General features: G+C 43.2%; 1 protein-coding gene across 2 annotated transcripts in view; it reads left to right on the plus strand.

Annotated features, from left to right (window-relative positions):
• The first annotated feature begins 1,419 nt into the window (after positions 1-1,419).
• ASAP2 (ArfGAP with SH3 domain, ankyrin repeat and PH domain 2) overlaps positions 1,420-20,989 on the plus strand; it is a 100,277-nt gene continuing 80,707 nt past the window's right edge. For both annotated transcript variants that reach the window (XM_075707108.1, XM_075707109.1), the window contains exon 1: positions 1,420-1,545. In XM_075707108.1, the coding sequence (XP_075563223.1) occupies positions 1,420-1,545 (126 nt within the window). The remainder of the gene's footprint in view (positions 1,546-20,989) is intronic.

The following is a 20,989-nucleotide window of genomic DNA, read 5'->3' on the forward strand; positions in this document are numbered from 1 at the left end:
GGTAACAAGGATTGCAAAGGGCAGTAACACCCGGGTAGGCCGGCAGTTATTTATTTGGACATTTTACAAACTGCAGCAAAAGAATACCTGCTTACTCATCTGAAATCCCTGGAGAGTTTTAAATCACGGTAATAAAGAATCACTTAGGGAAAGCTAGTAACTGTATCACCGGAGGGGCATGAAAGAGCCACAGGAGAGCTTCTGGGCCAAAATACAGACTTCCACAGCTTTCTGCACTAACAGGCTGGAAGTCCTAAGGGCTTTGAGGCCAAGAGAAACCACTGCCGTGGATCGCATCCCCGTATTCCCAACGCAAGCAAGCACCATGCCCGCTCGGTGACACCATGCCAATCTCCCTTCTGCTGCGTCAGTCACGAACGCCACTGCCGGGGCCGAGTTTTGCACTTTCTGCCTCTATTAATCCTTGTGGCTTTATATTAAAGAACACAGCGTCTCCTCCTCGGATAACAACGCTTCCTCTTCAAGCACAGAAAAAGCTTTCTAAGAATTTAAACGTTACTTAGCCTAAAAGTATTGTTTGCATGGACCTCTTGGGAACGACAGCAATTCTCAACTTTAGCTGCCTCGAAACTAGGCAGCGAACTCGTAAAAAAAGATTAAACTGTTGAAATAGAGATTATGACCCGTGAGGGAAGAGATTGTCCCTGCCACCTCCGTGCAGCGACAGGGACAGCGTGGAGACCTGTGCCGTGGGCTTCCCCCGTCCCTCCTCGCATCAGGTAGGCATCGCACCTCACCTTCCCCTGCCCTTGGGTTCTTCTTGTTGTTAAACACGGTCTTAATTACACGGCCGGATTTGTCCTGCCTGTCCCTGGGACTACCCGGCCGGTGCCTGCCTTCAGACCCGCGCCGTCCCCCCCCCCTCCCGCCGTCTGCCCGCTCCTCTCTCCCCGGCGGGACTCGGGAGAGAGGGAGGAGGCAGGGGCCGCCATCTTCTCAGGGCGGGCGCCGGGGGGCGAGTGCGTGGCTGCGGGTCTCCTCCGGGCGAGCGGAGGCTGAAGGGGGGGGGGGGGGGTCATGCGGCCGCGCCTCGGCCCGCCCCCGCCTTGCGTGTGCGTGTGTGAGGGAGAAAGCGAGCGGGAGGGCGGGATGAGGGAGCAGCTCCCGCCGCCGCCTTCCCCCCGCTCGCCGCTGGGCGTGTGCCCGGCCCCCGGTGCTGCGTGACCGCGCGGGGAGGAGGAGGAGGAGGAGGAGGAGGAGGAGGAGTGTGGGTGCGGGGAATTTCCTTGTGTGGCGGCGGAGGAACAACACCGCTCCAGACGGCGGGGCTGCGAGGAGGGCGCTGCCGCCGCCGGTTGCCGAGCGATGTGAGGGGGGAGCCCCCCCTGGGCCCTCCCCTCCCCCCCGGAGCCGCCTGCTTTCCCCCCCTCCCCTCGCCCCACTCATCCCCGCCCCGCCATGCCGGACCAGATCTCCGTGTCGGAATTCGTGTCCGAGACCAATGAGGATTACAAGTCACCTACCGCCTCCAACTTCACCACCCGGATGGCCCAGTGCAGGAACACGGTGGCGGCCATCGAGGAGGTGAGCCCCGGGGCGGGGAGGCGCGGCGGGGCGGGGAGCGGGCAGCGCAGCCCCCTCCGGCCTGGCCGCCTGCCGCCGCCGCGCCGGCAGCAGAGAACAAGGCGCTACCGGCGCTGGCTGCTGCCGCTCCCTCTCCCCGCCCGGACCCGAGGAGCGCCCTCGGCTGCCGCTGAGGGGAAGCGGGGCTCGCCCGGGGGGAGAGGGAGCGGAGCGGAGCGGGGGGGAGGGCTGAGGCGCCGCTGCCCCCGGCCGCGGGGCTCCCGCTCCGAGCTGGCCCCGCAGCGCACGGCGGGGCAGGGGCGCCAGCCGCTCCTCACCGCCGCTGCGCTCAGCCTGGGGCCAGGGGAGCCCGAGCGCTCCTTTCTGCCTCCTCCTGGCGCCCGAGGAGCCCCGGGCCGGTCGGTTCCGCCCGCCCTCTCTTCTACCTGGGGGGGGCCTGGGGGGGGACACACACACGGACTCGAACTCCGCCGCCTCCCTCCGGCCGCTTCCTTCACGGCGACACCTGGCCCGCCGCCCCTCCAGCTGCCCCGGGGGGCTCGGGCCCCGGCAGCCCGGCGGTGCGGGAGGCTGGAGCGTCCTCTCCCCCATGGGCGTGTGCCTGCCTGCCGCCCGGCGCAGGTGGGCCTGGATCTAGAAGATCCAGTCCCCGCACGCAGAAATTTAAACACCCTCCCCCTCGGGCGTATGCTTTAAGGTAGCCTTCCCTCAGGAGCCGCTTCTCCAGGGTTGCGAGGCGGTGCCTGCCCGTCCCGGGGGGGCGAGAACACGCCGCCCCCACAGCGGCGCCGCTTCGGCCCCCCCTCGGTGCGCGGGAGCCTCGGCCCCCTCTTTTTTGCCGCCTCTTGGGCAGCCTGGGCTGCGGGTGCTTCGTGTGAGCCGCTTTTGTCTCGCGAAGAGAGCTGCTTGGTTTTGTTGCTTTAAAGATAATGGAAACGTGCCGTTGAACCTGATGGCAAGCGCCCTCCCCGCCACGGAGGGTGGCTGCCAGCAGTGGGGGGCAGAGAGGGAGACAGGCTCTCTTCCCTTCTGTTTCGAATCAGAGGGAAATCTGGGACAGGTCTGAACACAGCGAGAGCACATTCCACATCCCAGTCATATGCGCACAATGAAATGAGAAGCGTCTGTGTATCCTGATTCCTCTAGCAGCTTCGCTGAAGTAACTTGTGGGAGGGGGGCAATCTTACTTGAGATGCAGATTAATTTGCTCCATCTACCTGTTCCAGCAGTTCCTACAGTGTGCGTTTAGTTGATTTGTTTTGCAGTAAGCATATATTTTAAAAAGAGCCTCTTCAGCAAAAAGAATCTTGTCAGTAGTTGGTGTCCCATCTTACAAAAGAACTGCCACTAGCAATGGATTATTAACGTGTCTTAAGTGAACAAAACTCAGGTTAGGTGTTTAAACACCCTTTTCAAGATTTTCCTGTTTTGCCAGTTCCCAAAACCACTAAAGCAAGGACTTGAATTCAAAATAATCTGCACAGAAGGAATTACTGTTTTGTTCCTGAGGTAATTTTCTTCCCTGCAAGCTTGCATTTAAATGCCTGGATTTAATTATACCTTATTAACCTGACAGTCTTAAGATCAACAATTCTGTATCAAAGGCGACTTTTTCTTAAAGAATATTTACAGTATGGTTTTTGTATTGTCTTAGTTGTAAGGTAGAACTGCCTAATAATTGATTAACGCAAAATAGAAGCTAGAGTAAGCATTTAGGTCAAAAGCAGTTTTGCTAGATTTAGAGATTTTTATTACAAGTCTCACAAAAATTGGTCTTTCTCTAAGCCTCAATTTCTAAAGCTGTATGGTTGCAAATGTGTCATGTAATTTCTCAGAAAAAAACATGCAAAAATTTTGTTTTCATTTTCGTGTCCAATGATACAAAATTTATGTATGATGGCATGAAATGGATAACATATATATCTTAAGGTCTTTTAAAGATTCAACTCACTAAGGTGCACCTTGTTTTACGTTAGGAGAATGATACGCATTTAAAAATTTGAGTATGGTAGATTCCTTTCTTATTTAATCTGTCTGGCATTTGTTTTTGTGTCAGATCTCCGATACACTGCTGTTTGATTTTTAAAGAAACTCAATCAGCCTGTTAAATCTTTGTTTGTATCTCTGCATATTTCAGATATTAGATGCTGTCTGCTAGCTTAGGTATAAAAATTATCTTATGTGATAATGATGATAAAGAATGTACCTGGTGTCTTACCGATCTAAGTAAAGTTTGCAAGTCAGGAGATGAGAGATTGCACTGGCTATAGCTGTTCTTAATAGTACTGATCTATCTAACACTTTTGGCAAAATATCAGCAGTTGCTGCCTGTTTGTGCTGCTGTCCTAAAGCACGTGTTGAAATGACCGCTGAGTTATTTTCTTTGTGATTTATCAAGAGCAACAAACAAATTTTCATGATTTCAAAACCAAAATCTTTTTTTCAGACTTAGACTTCTTTGGTTTGGAAATACGCAGGTCCTTTAGCATGACGTGCCTGGTTTTTCAGGTTAAATGTGATCCTTTGATAAAAAGCTGTCTATAAATTGTGTAATAGAGAGGTCGGTGCTCAGCACTTTTTTTTCTTAAAGGCTCGGCAAGAACTAGTTCATCAGCTTGTTATGAACTAAGATCTAGTAAAGTCTAAAAATTTACAGGTAATACAAAGAACCCGTTTGCATTTCCAGCGTCACAAGTTCTGTGAAGCATCAGTTTCCAGTGCGTGCTGCTCTGCTGCAGTAGACAGTATGGTTCTGAAAACTAGGAAGTCTGGCTGTGTATGATTTAGGGAATGTGTTACTCAAAACAGTTAATAGGTAAGTTGAAACCGTGCTGACTGCTGGCTCTGTGTATTCATTGATTTTAACAAGTGACTGTAAGGGCTAGTTTATTAACTGAAGACAGTTAAGTTTTTTCCTTTTCCAGGGTATTGTATGCATGTATTAAATCAACAAATTAACTGGTTAATAGTGATACTTTGAGGATGTCTCTTAACTGCTTTTCCCAGCAAATCTGGTTCTGGAATGGACTGTGCAGCTGCCTGCATGAAGCCAGCTTGAGTCTCCCAAGCCTGGTGCTCCCTTGGAAGCAGAGGCACAGGGGGAGGCAGTGCAAAAGCACAGGAGGTGGGGGCTAGTGTGACTCGTTAGCCTGAGCTCAGCTCTGTGCAAACACAGATATCTGTTTCCAGATCCCAATTGGAAGTCTTTTGCACTTATCATTAACACCGCTGGCTACCAGTTTTGTAATTCTGTCTTAGTTAATTGGCAGGTATCTAACAGTGTCTTAAAAGTTTAGTTAATGAGGCCTTGCTTTCAGTGATGGACTGGAAAAGGCTTGTTAAGTGAGGAAATCAATAAGATGTTGGACAATTATATGTGTATAATTTACCGATTATGTCTCTGTGGGCACTGGCATTGCCTTAAATCAGTCTTTTCTGAACTTGGATTAACTGACCTCTGTCAGTTGCAGAATATTATTGATTTTTAGTATCAGTTGAAAATACTTTGAGTTTTACTGTTTTATGTGATTGTATACACCAATTACAGACCCTGATCATGGCCTCTGAGATCACCAGAAGCACTGCATTGCAGTTTGGGAACTGGTGCCTATTCAAACACTTGGAGAAAGAGAATCTGATCCCTTGCTCTCGGTAGTGGAAAAGGGATTAGGAAAGGCATGCTTGTGGAACACAACGCGATTTCAAAGGAAAAGGAATCAGATAATTTCTGCATTGTTCTCAGATTAGGATGTTGCTTAGCAAAATGCTGGGAATCTTTAGCTTCTGCTAAAACAAAATTACAAGTGAGCAGTATATGTCACAGGCCCTTACAGGTTACTGTTTAATCTTTGCATGTATGATAGTGACTAAGATTAAACAAGTTTTAATTGATAGACTGCAGAGAATAGTCACATGATTGGGGGAGGGGTTGCTTGAAATCAGTAATCTAGTCTGACAAATGCAGTCTTTTTAGTTGACTGTTTCTATTAAAGGTCCCAGGATCTAAAAATGTGTGGTGACTGTTCTTAAGCTGTGAATGCTTAAAAATCTGATTTTAGTACTGCTGTTACTTAGAACATACACTTCACTCCTTTACGTGCTAGAAGTTAAATAAAATAGTCCCTAAACTGTAATGGAGCCTGCAAAGTGGTCCTAACAGCTGTGATGATTAATTTTTAGCAATTATTTTATGGAGTGATTTAATGACTAGAATCCAAGTGTGCCACTTCTTTTTGAAGCATGGGTTAAGTTTTACAATAGAGACTGGAACTGAAGCCCATAAAAATCCTACCTATTTATTCCTATTCTACCTGTTTATCACGGTCCAGTGCTTGTGGACCAAGAAAGAAGGGTGGGGGGCTGTTGTGCAGGCTACTGTGTAAACAGAGAGTAGCAGAGGGTTTGTGTGGTGAAGACATTTCCATCTAAGTCAGGACTTGAGGTGCAAAGTTTACCCTGCCTACTTAAACTTCACTGCATGCACAGATTTGCCTATAAAGAGAGGAGAATGGAAACGTTGAGAAAAGTTTAATAGGTTACTGGAACACCCTCCCCAGCATAGTAGCACTTGCTACTGGGATGAATATGCTGTAAGAAGTAGTCAGGGTGAGCCTGTGGTGGGAAGATGTAAAACATACAACCAAAAGAAACAGTATAGCGGTACCAAAGATGGTCTTAGTTGTCTGGATAGGAATAGATTTTAATTGTTTGGGGTCTATTTAAAAGTCGCTCTCCAGGAATTTCTGTAAAATCCATGAAATTAATGTTAAAGCCATAAGTTCTAATTTCAGCTCTCTACTTGCCTTTGTTCTATAGGTACTGTTCCATGATCATTGCACCTCAATAATTCTGTTATTTTACAGTTTAAAAGGTGGTTTGCGGTTTTTGGGGTTTTTTTTTTTTTTTTTTTGTAATTTCCACTCCTAGGAATGCAGCATGTCATTTCAGTATCAAATCCTTTTTTTTCCTCACTGTCACTTATAACACAACTTTTTGTCAGAAATGGTAACGGCTTCTTGCCACCTAAGGCAATCCCACAGTTTTCATCTGGCTTGGAGAGGCATAAGGGATCGATGCTTATTGAATTTCATTCCCTCTTGTATGTTAAAATTCTGTAATTCTCTCTGCTCCATTTTAGTTCTGCAAAGCTAATAAGGGCGAGAGATAATAACAGCTTCATAGGGTGGGTGAATGTGAGAATGGATACACTCATACACATGCGTGTTTTTAAAATTTATGCTTTTCCCATTGCATATTTTTTCTTGTTGGGTCTTTAGGACTGGAGTTCCGTCTTCCTATACTACATGATTGTGAGTTGCTTTTGAAAGCTATGTGAAGAAGGTGTTTTCATGTACTTTGAGAAGCAGTAGGAAATGTCATATATTGTAGTGCTTTTGGGGAAATTTACTACTATTATTTGTATATTTCCTTTTAATAAAATATATCTTTGTGCCCAGTATAACGTGCTCTTCGGTAGAAAGATATTTGCACATATTTGCACACTGTTCTTTCCTCATTACTAAATACAGTTCCATAAATACATGTTTAAAACTTTTTTTGTGTTCCACTTCTGCTTCCTTTCTGGAATCGTGATTCTCTGTCATCAGCATCCAAAGAGGTTTCTGGAAAAGTCATTATGACACAAATAGGATGATGATTTCAAAAGTTGTGTGGGAATTTTTTTCTTTTTGGAAGGAATATAGAGGATGAAAGTTACAGAAATGCAGGAGCTAAACTGTAGGTCGTCAGCTGGAGCTTTGTGCATATTTTAAAATACAGAATTTAAACCTTAAACCTTTAAAGTACAAACAATGTGCAGTCAGTTAAAACAATTTCAAGCCATATAAGTAGATTGCTGTGCACCTTACCTTGATGCATCCGATGACACATTTGCTTCTTATTACCAAATGCCCTCATTCTCCATAGGAGGATCAATGGAAAATATGTACATTTCTGAGGTATTTTACTATCTGTGGCTTTTGTTTTTTGATTTTTTCCCTAGTGCCACTACATTTGTCAGAACCATCTTACCTGAATTTAGTGTACTTCATACTGATGCTAAATGAGAGTAGACGTGGAAAGTGGCTAATTCTGCTTAGGGTTAATCCACCTTCACTTCCTCTTCTCATCTTTGTGTTTTTCTCTGTGTACCATAATATACAGCAATGCTAGGTAAAGGTGAGGCCTTCATTCTGAAAGGCATTGCAAAGTCACAGGACAAAAGCCTAATCCCTCCTCCAAAGCGCTTGCAGTCCAGATATCAAGTGGACCTGGCTGATGAATAGAGGTGGAGGAATCCAAGAAAACTTGGTACACTTGACTAGTGTATTGTGCTTGTAGCTGAACCACTGTGAAGTGGTTTCTTTTTATTCGTATGCATTAGAGTAGTGGTTCGTAAACAGAGTTGTTCAACAATGAATGTCATCTATTTGGACTTCTGTAAAGCCTTTGACACGGTCCCCCACAACATCCTTCTCTCTAAATTGGGGAAATATGGATTTGATGGGTGGACTGTTCAGTGGATAAGGAATTGGCTGGATGGTCACATCCAGAGGGTCATGGTCAACGGCTCAATGTCCACATGGAGACTGGTGAGAAGTGGAGTCCCTCAGGGGTCCGTACTGGGACTGGTGCTGTTTTAACATCTTCATCAATGACACAGACAGTGGGATCGAGTGCACCCTCAGCAAGTTTGCAGACGACACCAAGCTGAGTGGTGCGGTTGACATGCCAGAAGGACGAGATGTCATCCAAAGGGACCTGGACAAGCTGGAGAGGTGGGCCTGTGTGAACCTTATGAGGTTCAACAGGGCCAAGTGCAAGGTCCTGCACCTGGGACAGGGCAACCCACAATATCAATCCAGGCTGGGGGATGAAGGGATTGAGAGCAACCCTGCAGAGAAGGACTTGGGGGTATTGGTAGATGAAAAGCTGGACATGAGCCGGCAATATGCACTTCAGCCCAGAAAGCCAACCGAATCCTGGGCTGCATCAAAAGAAGCGTGGCCAGCAGGTCGAGGGAGGGGATTCTGCCCCTCTACTCTGCTCTGGTGAGACCTCACCTGGAGTACTGCGTCCAGCTCTGGGGCCCTCAGCACAAGAAGGACATGGACCTGTTGGAGAGGGACAGTCCAGAGGAGGGCCACAAAAAGGATCTGAGGGCTGGAGCACCTCTCCTACGAGGACAGGCTGAGAGAGTTGGGGTTGTTCAGCCTGGAGAAGAAGAGGCTGCGAGGAGACCTTATTGTGGCCTTTCAGTACTTAAAGGGGGCCTACAGGAAGGATGGGGACAATCTTTTTAGCAAGGCCTGTTGTGACAGGACAAGGAATAATGGATTTAAACTAAAGAAGAATAGATTTAGACTAGACATAAGAAAGAAATTTTTTACAATGAGGGTGGTGAGGCACTGGACCAGGTTTCCCAGAGAGGTAGAGGAGGCCCCATCCCTGGCAACATTCAAGGTCAGGTTGGATGGGGCTCTGAGCAACCTGATCTGGTTAAAGCTGTCCCTGCTCACTGCAGGGGGGTTGGGCTAGATGACCTCTAAAGGTCCCTTCCAACCCAAAGCATTCTATGATCCTATGAACTGTTAAATCTTCTATTTTTTTATAATTTGCACTTTCCATATGTGTGTGTTTATATGTATATGTATTACATGCAACCATTCCCTGTCTAAACTCCTGCACCCCAGCTTCTGGAGCCTCACTCTTAACAACCTACATGATCTGTCTGCCCTATTTGTCCAGAAACAACCCCTGCACCTGAAGCTCCAGAAAAGTTGGGCCTAGCCCTATTTAGGTTAGCTCTTCCCTGTGTTGTCTTAGGTATCAAGCTTCTCTATACTTTCTTGATGTTTACAGTCTCCTTGTCTCTCTTAATTTCTTGAAACTCCTTTGCTACAGGGGTTATTGTTGCTTTTCCCTACCCCTGTGGGGCTCCCCAGCCTTGCCCCATTTGCAGCAGCCTTGGCCCAGCCCTGTCCATGGTACTAGAGCCGTGGCTGGGGCTCAGATGGGCTTCACGCTAAGCTGGGGTGGCTCTCATGGATGGGCTAGTGACAAGAGTCTTCACTTGCCCTCAGTCCTTGCTGGCTCTAAATAAATGTTATATTCTTCATGAAGTTGCTTGAGAGGGAAGAAGAGGCGTTCTCTGGGTGAAATCTTTCTGCAGCTTCTGCAGCTGTGGGGATATATTCCATCCTTGCTCCCCTTCCCATTCTATGTTTAGTGATCTGTATAGCTCAGAAGATTTTGTGGATGCTATAAAATGTAAGTGTTGGTAAGATAGGTACCAACTAAGCGTTGGTAGGAAAACACAAAGGTGTGATTCTAAAAAAAAACAAATGGGTGTTCATGGCTGGAGTTAGTCTGATCGGTGGCAGGGGGAGTGATGAGTGAACAGGAGATGATTGGTGTTGCCTACTAATAAGAATTGGAATCAAAGACCACTGTCTTACATTTGATGCAAAGGAGAGTGCTGTTAGAAGTATGGAGAGGGATTCATTGCGTAGAAGAGAAACTGAAAGGTTTAGTATCATGAGTGGATGTGACTGAGGAAGACTGTATTTGTCAAGGCTGGAATGTTGAACTAATCAAAACTAAATGATGAGATCATGGGTAAAAGCCTTAGCTTAGAGTGAAAGGCTGTATTTTAGAGATACTATGCAGAATTATGCATCATTAATGATAGACAGGTTTCAGTTTAAGAGAACCTGTTGGTTGTAGTTTGGTAAAGCGGTCTGTCTGCTAACACTGCAAGCATGGAGGAAGAGTGCAGGAGGAATAAATAAGAGCTGTATTTCAGCCACATTATGGTCAGACATCTGTGACAGGCATCTACAAGAAGGGCCAGAAGGAGGACCCGGGAAACTACAGGCCTGTCAGCCTGACCTCAGTGAGTGCCAGGAAAGATTATGGAGAGGTTCATATTGAGTGAACTCAACAGGCAAGTGCAGGTCAACCAGGGGATCAGGCCCAGCCAGCATGGGTTCATGAAAGGCAAGTCCTGCTTGACCAGCCTGATCTCCTTTTATGACTTGGTGACCCGCCTGGCAGATGATGGAAAGGCTGTGGATGTCATTTACCTGGACTTTAGCAAAGCTTTTGACACCATCTCCCACAATATTCTCCTTGGGAAGCTGGCAGCTCATGCCTTGGACGGGCGTAGTCTTTGCTGGGTAAAAAACTGGTTGGGTGGCCGAACGCAGAGAGTAGTGGTAAATGGAGTTAAGTCCAGTTGGCAGCCGGTCACGAGCAGTGTTCCCCAGGGCTCAGTTTTGGGGCCAGCCTTGTTTAATATCTTTATCGATGATCTGGATGAGGGGATTGAGTGCACCCTCAGTAAGTTTGCAGATGACACCAAACTGGGTGGGAGTGTCGATCTGCTGGAGCGTGGCATGGCTCTGCAGAGGGACCTGGACAGGCTGGACTGATGGGCCGAGGCCAACTGTATGAGGTTTAACAAGGCCAAGTGCCGGGTCCTGCACTTGGATCACAACGACCCCATGCAATGCTACAGGCTTGGGGAAGAGTGGCTGGAAAGCTGCCTGGCTGAAAAGGACCTGGGGGTGTTGGTCGACAGCCGGCTGAACATGAGCCAGCAGTGTGCCCAGGTGGCCAAGAAGGCCAACAGCATCCTGGCCTGTATCAGGAATAGTGTGGCCAGCAGGAGCAGGGAGGTGATTGTCCCCCTGTACTTGGCACTGGTGAGGCCGCACCTGGAATACTGTGTCCAGTTTTGGGCCCCTCAATACAAGAAAGACATTGAGGTGCTGGAGCATGTTCAGAGAAGGGCAACGAAGCTGGTGAAGGGTCTAGAGAACAGGCCTTATGAGGAGCGGCTGAGGGAACTGGGGTTGTTTAGCCTGGAGAAGAGGAGGCTGAGGGGAGACCTTATTGCTCTCTACAACTACCTGAAAGGAGGTTGTAGTGAGGTGGGTGTTGGTCTCTTCTCCCAAGTAGTTAGCGATAGGACGAGAGGAAATGGTCTCAAGCTGCGCCAGGGGAGGTTTAGGTTGGAAATTAGGAAGAATTTCTGTACAGTAAGAGTGGTCCAGCATTGGAACAGGCTGCCCAGAGAGGTGGTGGAGTCACCATCCCTGGAAGTGTTCAAAAAACGGGTAGATGTGGCACTTGGGGACATGGTTTAGTCTAGTCTACCCTTGATTGGTTTAGTGTGGACTTGGTAGTGTAGGTTAATGGTTGGACTGGATGATCTTAAAGGTCTTTTCCAACCTAAACGGTTCTATGATTCTATGACAAAAAGCCAAGATGCTGACTTTTACAGAAGGAAACAGATATAAGCAGAAGTTAATGTGAGAATCGCTGATTTAAAAGCAGGAAGCAAGTGGATATTGTGGATGAGACTGGAAACAAGTGAAGTGTTTGTTGAATGATTTGGGCTCAATTCATTGTGTACTAAAAGCAAAACAAAGAAGTTAAAAGCAAAAACAAAGCAAAACAAGCAAAAAATTATATTTAGGGAAAAAGTCATTAAACTGAGAGCTGCTGAGATCAGCAGAACTGAAGAGTTTATGTACTAAAGCATGAAGAATGTTTGTGAAGTGTCCCAAGAAAGAGCCAAATTATGGGAAAAACTACAGACTTGAAACACCCCCCGAAGAATGTCACAAATGAGCAGAGCCTGTCAGAAATGGGAAGAAAAAGCCAGGTAGTCAGAGGGAAGTTTCACATTAAAGAGTGTATGCAAAGATAAAAGACAAATTTGCAAAAGTCAAGTTTCTTTAGGAATGACAGCAGGCAGTAAAGAAAACAAAAACACTTTTTAAGGCCATAGAGTTGCGAGGAGACAAAGGATAATACACAGTTAGAATGTAGTAGTATTAAAGATAATGCAGTTATTGCCAAATCTAAATGAGCGCTGCAGTTGTTGAGTTCAAAGTGTGAGAGAAGGTAGAATGGATAGTAGGAATAGAGATGCAAGTAGCAAAGCAGTAAACAAAACTGTGAGCTTAAAGCACTTGGTTTGTTGGGGCTGGTTAACTTATTTTCCAGGATTCTGAAAGAACTAGATGGTAATTAGCAAATACTCCTAACAAATCCTGTGAAGACTAGGGTGATATTTGATTTAAGCACAGAGGGTTAAAAAAGCAGAGATGGAGACAAGTATTTACAGCTAACCAGAATGATTGCAATGGATGCAGAAATTCAGACCATGGCTGTTAAATTGAGGAGGAGAGATGTTCTTACTCAAAGATTGCAAGTATCCTTGGATGAGTGTCAGGCAAGCAAAGTAACCAGTTCTCCTTCCTGCTTCTAGAAATGCTTGAAAAATACTGTAAACAAGTATTTACAGTAACTGCCACTGCTATGCGAGAAAACAGTACTTTCACATTTGCTTTCATTTCTTAAGTGGTAGCATCGTCCGATGTGCAAGAACTTCACATCAGGACAAATTGTGTGGCTCCTTCTTTACTCTTGCATTGGTGCTGGCAATTTCTTTTGGAAAAAACAGAATTACTGAGAATCATACTTGTAGAGCTGTAGAGGGTGATTACACCCAGTTTTCATGTAAAGTTAAAATCTCTGCTTTGGTCCATTTTAACTTAGACAGATTCCTCCCGCTGCCTTCCTCCCCGCCCCCCCAACCCAGCTGGAAAATGTAGATCACGTTATGGGACAAACAGAAGTTTCGTATTCATAACTATTGATTTTACTGCAAGCTGATGGTAGGATTGTTTCTCTATTTTTTTTTCCTAGCCTTTTGCCCACACAGTCTCATGTTTGTTAGCACCAAGTTCAAGCTCTTCTGTATGCAAAATGTGTGTAGCTGCTCTTGATGAGGACAGAGACATATACTGGAAAAGTTTTGGTATTAGATTTTCTGTGATTAAGATGACCACCAGCTTCTTTTATTTGGACTAAATACAGACTTCTTTCATGAAGTTTACATCAACATAGGGATTAAGTGGAGGAGTAAGTTTGGCTGGGAAACAACAAAAAATGGGAACACAAGAAAAAGTAAGACTCAGAAAGTAATAGACAGCTGAAATGCCTACGAGGTAATATGAGGATTAGACAAAAGTGAAGAGCAAGAAAATGGAATCTGAATTAAAGACAAACTGGGATTTGAGAGAGTCATCCGGAGGCAGAAGTACTGTGATGGCATATGAGGAGTGGTGGGTCAGGGATTGGCATATAGGCAGAAACATTAAGGAGCGGGTGAGGAAATGCATCAAAAGTCTAAGGAAGTTCAGAGGAATCAGAATTGACAGGAACTGCAAAGGAAGGGGGAGTGTGGCAGTGTTCATGCAGGAAGTAGGATGAAAATGCTGGCAGAGAATGTGGAAGGAGAGCTAATGTGAAAACGATCAGTATAGTAAGGAGGCAGGCAGGCAGGCATATGGGGAAGGGATAGTGATGGAGGAAAGTGGATAAGGGTGATAACATAGCTACATCCTACCCTATTGTTCAGGAGAGTGGAAGAAGAATTCTGCATGTTATACATCCAGAAAATGGGACATAGTATGAAGTATTATGCAGACTTTATTAGCTGTTGTATATATCTCAATTTTATTTGGAAAGAAAAAATAATCTACCTTACGGGGGAGAACTTACTCATGGAGGAACTGAGATACAGTGCTGTAACTGAAGAGCTTTTTTCTTATGAGCAATGCTGCCTTGCAGGAAATAAGCTCAGGTAGTATGATTCAGTACTTTTCATCTAGAGTAGTAAAATTTGCTTCTTTGTAGATGTGAACCCTGTTTCACAAAAATATTTACTATGGAAGTGACATATTGTGCAGTGAAGTGTGTTTCTTTGGAATATGTTCTTTAAGAGGTGGCTGTAAAAGTTAACATGAAAGAACCTATAGTATAAATTCTAGTATCTGACTCGTTAAACCAAGAAGAAATAGAGAATTGAGAGGGAAAGCTGAAACTCTGCTCCTCATTGCCTTGGAGCAGTATGGTGTGTAGAACCATCTGTTGTTTGCAGACCCCTCAGCTATCCCTGATTAAAGATCAGATTATCAATGTAGTTTGAGTCTGAAATCTATAATTCTGTCTAGGCATTATGCTAAGTATGTGTATAGATATATCAAGACAGCTGAAGTGATTAGAGCTGAACAAATTACTTTTATGTTCCCGAAAGCTTTGTTCTACATTTAGAAGGCATATAGGAAGGGAAAACAGTAGTGAAGCGATGTGAACATTCATATGGATTATTTTCTCATGTTTTATGGTTTCTGTTCTTTGTTAGTGAAAGATTTCTTTCTTAGGATATGGAATTTCAAGGAAACTTAGACTGTATTCTAGGGAAGTCAACTTAGAAACAAATGCATTTACTAATCACTTTAAGCCCCTTCAGTCAAACAGGATTACTGTTTGGCTATAGCAATAGGAGTGGAAATTTCCTTAGCGCATGCAAACACAGAGCCCCCACTCTGTTGTCACACCCAAAACATGCAGTATAGAGTCTTGCAAAGCACATGTTTTTAATCATTTGTTTGTTTTCCAGAACTGTAGGTGTATATTACACAACAACAGAAAAAATACCAGCAGAGTCCTCCTACACTTTGAGCATGTAGACTAGATGCTAGCTGTGCTGAAGAGAGTAGCATTGAAGAAGCAGTGAAGTAGTAAATCTTTTGTAAGCTGCTTTTTGTTTGGTTTCATTCATTCTTTTGCTTAGTTAATTCTTCTCTGTTGCTTAACTGCTGTGGCTGTAGATGACAAGCTTTTCATGTAAGTATTTTAAGTCAGTCTTCTCTGTGCTAGAGATGGAGTGGTAGTGTTTGCCACTGCCTTCCCGGTCTCCCAAGCCATATGGATGTGATCATGGTGCAAGGACACATGGTGCTTGGTTACATATAGATTCAGGCATTTGTCTCTTCAGTTTCAGTCAGTTGAGTCAGTAGCTGTTTCCTATTTCTTTTAAGAACATGACAAAAGTGCTGATAGGCCTGGACCTGCTTCTCTGTTCTAAACTGCTTCAATTTTAAATGCAGAAGTTGTTCAGTGTTTTGTCTTAGGTAGCAGCTCTGTATGAATTTACGTTCCCTCGTGAAACAGGGAAGTACTGTTTGCTCCATTTTATAGATATATTCTGTGTACATGAACTCCCTAATTATTTCGGCAAAGGTCACCCTGAGGGGAATGCTTTTATTTTTACATCAAATACGATGAAAATGGGTGTTTTATATCTGCTGTTTGGTACACTAATAATTTTGTGACCTAAGATTCACTTGCACTTCTAGGAAGCTGTCCTAAGTGACAGGAGTGCCTGAACTGTTGATTTTAGTTATATTTAAAGCTGTTGAAATTCCAGCAGAATTTATATTTAAAGCTGTTGAAATTCCAGCAGAATTTAAGATCGTTGTTTTCAAGACTGTAATAGTGTCTTGAGATTTCTCTAGTTGGGCACCTGAAATGAATGACAATATATGACAGTTTGGATGCATTCTTTCACTTAAAAACAAATTCCCAAATGGAAATTCATAGAATATTATGTTTATGCATTTATACAACAAAACCTCAAGCTCTTTGCTGATAGCTACAGCATGACAAAGCATCAACAAAATGAAATTAGTGCAATTTCTTTTTTTTTTTATTTAACCAAAAGAGGGAGATAGTGATGTTATCAAATGTTTGATTGCCGTAAGTTGGCTAATCTTATATTTGCATTAGCTGCTGTTAATTATGCTATCATGCAGTTACTTTTTAATGGGAAAAACTGTATTAATACTGAGAGACCACGCAGAGATTTTCAAAGGTGGTATACTGAATTATAGAGAGGTTGGAGTGCAAATCACATGCTGAAGTCTCGAAGCCTCTATAGAATAGAAATAATTTTACAGTGTTTCAAGACAAAATGAGTTATATCATTTGACGCTCGGCTTTCATGTGAGGACTGGTGAATGAAACTGAAAGGTTAACTGTACAAAATGTATTAAATCGTAAAGGGAAGCAACTCTCCACTGAAGAAAACTGAGCTGTAGTAATTAATATGCCACCAGTATTACAGGTAGATGCCTTTCATAAATTTCTACCCTAAAAATAGAGAGGTGATGTCTGATGTATTGCTTTACTTCTGCTTATCCTAATTTTGACAGCTGGTTCAGTGTTTCCCTAGGAATACTTGGTACATTTCAGGTAATTTGACTCTTCTGGAGTCCCCTCTAGTTACCTGCCATTCTTTCTTGTGGGAGTATGGTGTCCGAAAAGTTCCAGGTGTATCATGAGCTAGATGAAATTTATGTGCCTTTTATTCCCTTTCAGAATGGCTACCTCATATATGTGTCTGCCAAAGATGTTTGTAATACAGATTTTATTATTAATTTTTTGTTAAGAAGATCTCAGAGGCCTGTTAAGACTGAGGTTTGATTGTGCTACGTTGCTGTAGACAATTTCCTTTTCTTGATTAATTTCTGGTCCCTAGAATTATTGGATAAATAAAGAAGATAAATGAAGAAAAAGTCAAAGGAGTGCTGGATGGGGAGGGATAGGTCATTTTATGGCATCCAGCTGATCTGTGTACACACCACAAAGGTTTTCATTTTTAGGGTAGAGTAAGTGCATCATATATAGGGAAAACATACTATTTAGTTTTTCATCATTTTATAGAGATTGCAACTGGGATGTCTGCCTGGTTCAAGTAGAGGGTTTGAAGACTACTAAAACCAAATTAGACCACTGATATGGGAACTTCTGAGTATCTGGAAAGTGTTTCATTTGTTGATTACTCACATAAATAACTAAAAATTCTCTATTCAAAAAGCTTGTCAGGTGCAGAATAAAAGGGCATTATGTTCGGCAAAGATTAATTCTTGTTGGCTCTGATGGTGTATAAGAGGATTTAATACTAGGGAAAAGAGTACTGAATTGAGAAATCTGCAAAAAGAAAATCCCATCAGCCTAGCTCGTTGTAAATGCTGTTGAGCGATACAGGGTGAGGATCAGCCTCCTCCAACAGCTGGGCTCCGGAACCATGAAGGGCTTTGATGGATGCTGACAGCAGACAGAAATGCAAAAACATGAAGCTAGAGAGAAGTTTCTTGCAGGCTGAGGACCAGAGAATTTTGACATGGGTAAAGGAATGGTAAAGTTTACTTGGCTGTTCAAGATGGTCATCACTGGACCTTTATCTTGTTATCTGTGTTACTTTGTTTTACATAATGATATACCTTAGGATGTTCAATCATGTAATACTAAATACATGGATATGGATAGCAGGATTGGCTAGTGCAAATGGAAAATTAAACAACAATTAAATAAGGGAGTTTTATTTACACACACTTTGTTTAAAAATGAGCCACTGTAAAGAATAAGTGCATCAAGTCTGTTATGTTGCTTATGAGATCTGTATTTAAAGTCCAGTCATCTTGTCTTTGAAAGCAGATAGCTGCAATGTTGGTGGTGAAATTATGAAAAGAGAAGGAAAATATATTTCTCGGTATAAGCATTGATTAACACAGAAGGTGGATGTGTTCTGGAGAAATGGTTGGCAGAAGCGGCCTCCATTCTTTTCTCTTAGGCAAGACGTTTTATTTTACAAAAATGCTTGGTGTCTGCCTCCTGGTTAAGTGTCTGTTGCATTTCCAACTTTATATAGCAAGCGAAGCATGTGGAAATGGAATGATTAATACACAGATAGAGCACCTTTTTTGTTCAGTGTGGAACAGTGTCATGTGGTGACTTGTATTAATGATGTAACATTTTGTAGGCTCTGAACCTCTGATTTGGGATTTCTGTTTACTGATAGAAGTGGTTTGTTAGAGAATTCTGATTTTTAGGCATCACTTCTTTGTTTTAATAAAAAATAAAGTCTTTGTACGAAGTCATCATGCTCCAGTGTGCATTTGTGTACAACACACAGCAGTGTCAAATTTTTCCCATCTTTTACCTTTGCAACAGAATTACCTTTTACTTAGAAGTATTTCCCAAAGCAGTGGTATTGCCTCTTTCCACCATGCATACCCTTAGCTGTATGCACAACAGTTTAGAGCTGAAATGTTTACTACATTTTTCTGCCAGATAGACCAGTGCTTGTTCAAACAGATTGCCTTGGCAGCATTGGGCCTACAAGAACCACAAACCCAGAGGCTGGAGAAATAATTATTTTGTGGAAAGGGACCTTGCAGAGACAATTCAGCCATAAACCGAGTCCTTTTTATTGCATGTCTTGTCTCTGTACCTTCACAGTCTCTTAAGTAGCTAGGTCTCATGCCTGAGAGCGTGTTTATACAAATTAACTGTCATAGCTACTGTAGAATAATGTTCTGGAACACTTCTTCACATGCACACTCCAAATAAAGTATTTACCCCAAATTAAAGTTTTTAAAATTATTATTCTTCCAGAATATGTTCAGAGGCTAGGATGCATTGCTCCAGACTATGTCTATGAGTTTCTTTTCCACCCTTTGTATCAGTCCCTCCCTGAATGTACCAGGTGATCAGTGGAAAGAAACTGGAGAGGATTTGGAAAAGAAACTAATACATGGAGGGAGGAAATGACATAACAGTAGGAGAATGGAAAGAGGACTTTGGAGGGAGATAACATAATATAGGAAGTTTTTTACCACCTTCTGTAACAGAAAAGTGGATTGAGGCCAGCAGTGTGGACAGTTCATTTCCAACAGAAAAATAACAAGCTGAGATAGAATGTCTGTGGATATCTCTGATCTTTTGAGTCAGAGAGGATTAATTACAGCAAGTATCAGATTGCCTGTAAATATACACCAGAAAAGCCAGATGATTGTGCTTGCTGGGTATGAATATTCAAAACTTGCTATTGTTACTTTTTAAACAAGACCAGCCCAGTAAGGCACAAGAGCTGATTCTTGCTCTGCTGTCTCTACAGTAGTTACTTGATCACTTCTCTTTTTCTTACTAACTGACCAAGTTTCTGCCTGTGTCCTTTGTTTTTGGGAAGGATATTCCTATTTGTGTTCAGCATGTGCAACAGCCTCTGGCGTTATTACTTATCTTGAAATACTGGAATGGGTGAAGTACAGAAGGATTTATGGTTATTGAGTAGCCCAATATTTTAATGCAAATTGCTAAAATAGAGAATGAGATTAGATTTTGTTTTAAAGATATAATAGTTAAGATAACTGTTTATATTGGATCTAAAGTCAGTATGTTAATACTTTATTTGTATGTTTGTCAGTTAGATGTGCAGCGTGGGGAAGAACACATAAGTTGCTGTCTCCAGGATTATTTTCCAAATGACTTGAGTATTTATTTCTCAAAATTTTGTTACTGCTTTAGCAGTACTTCCAAGCATTTTTGTTGTTGTTGTTGTTCCATGGACTCTATTTCTTAAAAAAAAAAAAAAAAAAAAAAAAAAAAAAATTAGTTACCTTGAGACTTTTCACAAATTCAGATCCAGTTCTGTGAATACTTTCAGCAAAAACCCCATCCAAATAACCAAAAATGTGAAATAGTTAATTTTAGCCTTTCTAAAATGAAGCTGCTGTGGGTAAGAAGAAAGGAATGTATTGGAGACTTTCAACTGTTTTAAATAAAAAATAGAGCAAAGATGATGGCATCCTCCTTCCCCTTCCTCCCTCACTACTTCCCACAGTAGGCTGTCGAGCAGTCATGAAGGCACTCACACTGAGCTGCGAGAAGTCGAGTTTAGTTTTCTTCTTTCCTTTGTCTGGAGTTAGAAAACTTGGGCTTCTTGTTTCTCTTGAGAATAGCCTGTTGGGCTATGTTGTTTTGCTGGTTGAGAGTCTCTCAGTCTTTTCTTTTTAAACTGATTGCTGGAAACTGGGAGATAATCATAATCCTGGGGAAGGATGTGTACATGCTTGCTGCCCTAAACATCTGCTGTTGGCTGCGACCGATAGAGGATATCAGGTTAAATGGAGTGTTGATCTGACACAGAATGGCTATTTTTCTGTTCCTTTACAGACAAATAATTATTTTCTGAGCCACAAAGAAATAAGGCACTGGTGTAAGGACACTTGCATGAGATAAAGACCCAGGCTTTGGCTGTAAGTTTGGCACAAAAGATGTTTAATGAACATCTAACCACTAGAGCCTCCATTTATGCTGCTGCTGCCCTGTTTTTCCCCATACCCTTTGGGAAAAGGTGTCAGAATCATCTTTGGGATGTTCAGTTACTCAGTTTCTGCCTTCCTGCTTTTTTTTCCTCCCCCATTTAAAATTATAAAAATAGAAATTTGTTTTCCCCCCACTCCACTGAAAAGAGCAAATGATACATTCATATTTTGTGCCAGCCTGAAATGTATTAAATATATTTATTAATTTGAGCCAATACCCCTTCCAGAAGAAGGAAGCCTGTATATTGCACAGATCTATTTAGACAATATAGATTCTTTGATTGATGCTAGTTTTGAGGTTGGGTTGGGTATTTTTTTTTGGGCGGGGGGGAAGCAGCAATGAAATGTTTGAACAGTGTATTTCCCAGTGGGCTTAAATCTTTATAGGCAATGTGAAACAGACTTGAACAGCCTTT

This window comes from Pelecanus crispus, chromosome 3 (genome assembly GCF_030463565.1).
Source record: "Pelecanus crispus isolate bPelCri1 chromosome 3, bPelCri1.pri, whole genome shotgun sequence".
Lineage (NCBI taxonomy): Eukaryota > Metazoa > Chordata > Aves > Pelecaniformes > Pelecanidae > Pelecanus > Pelecanus crispus.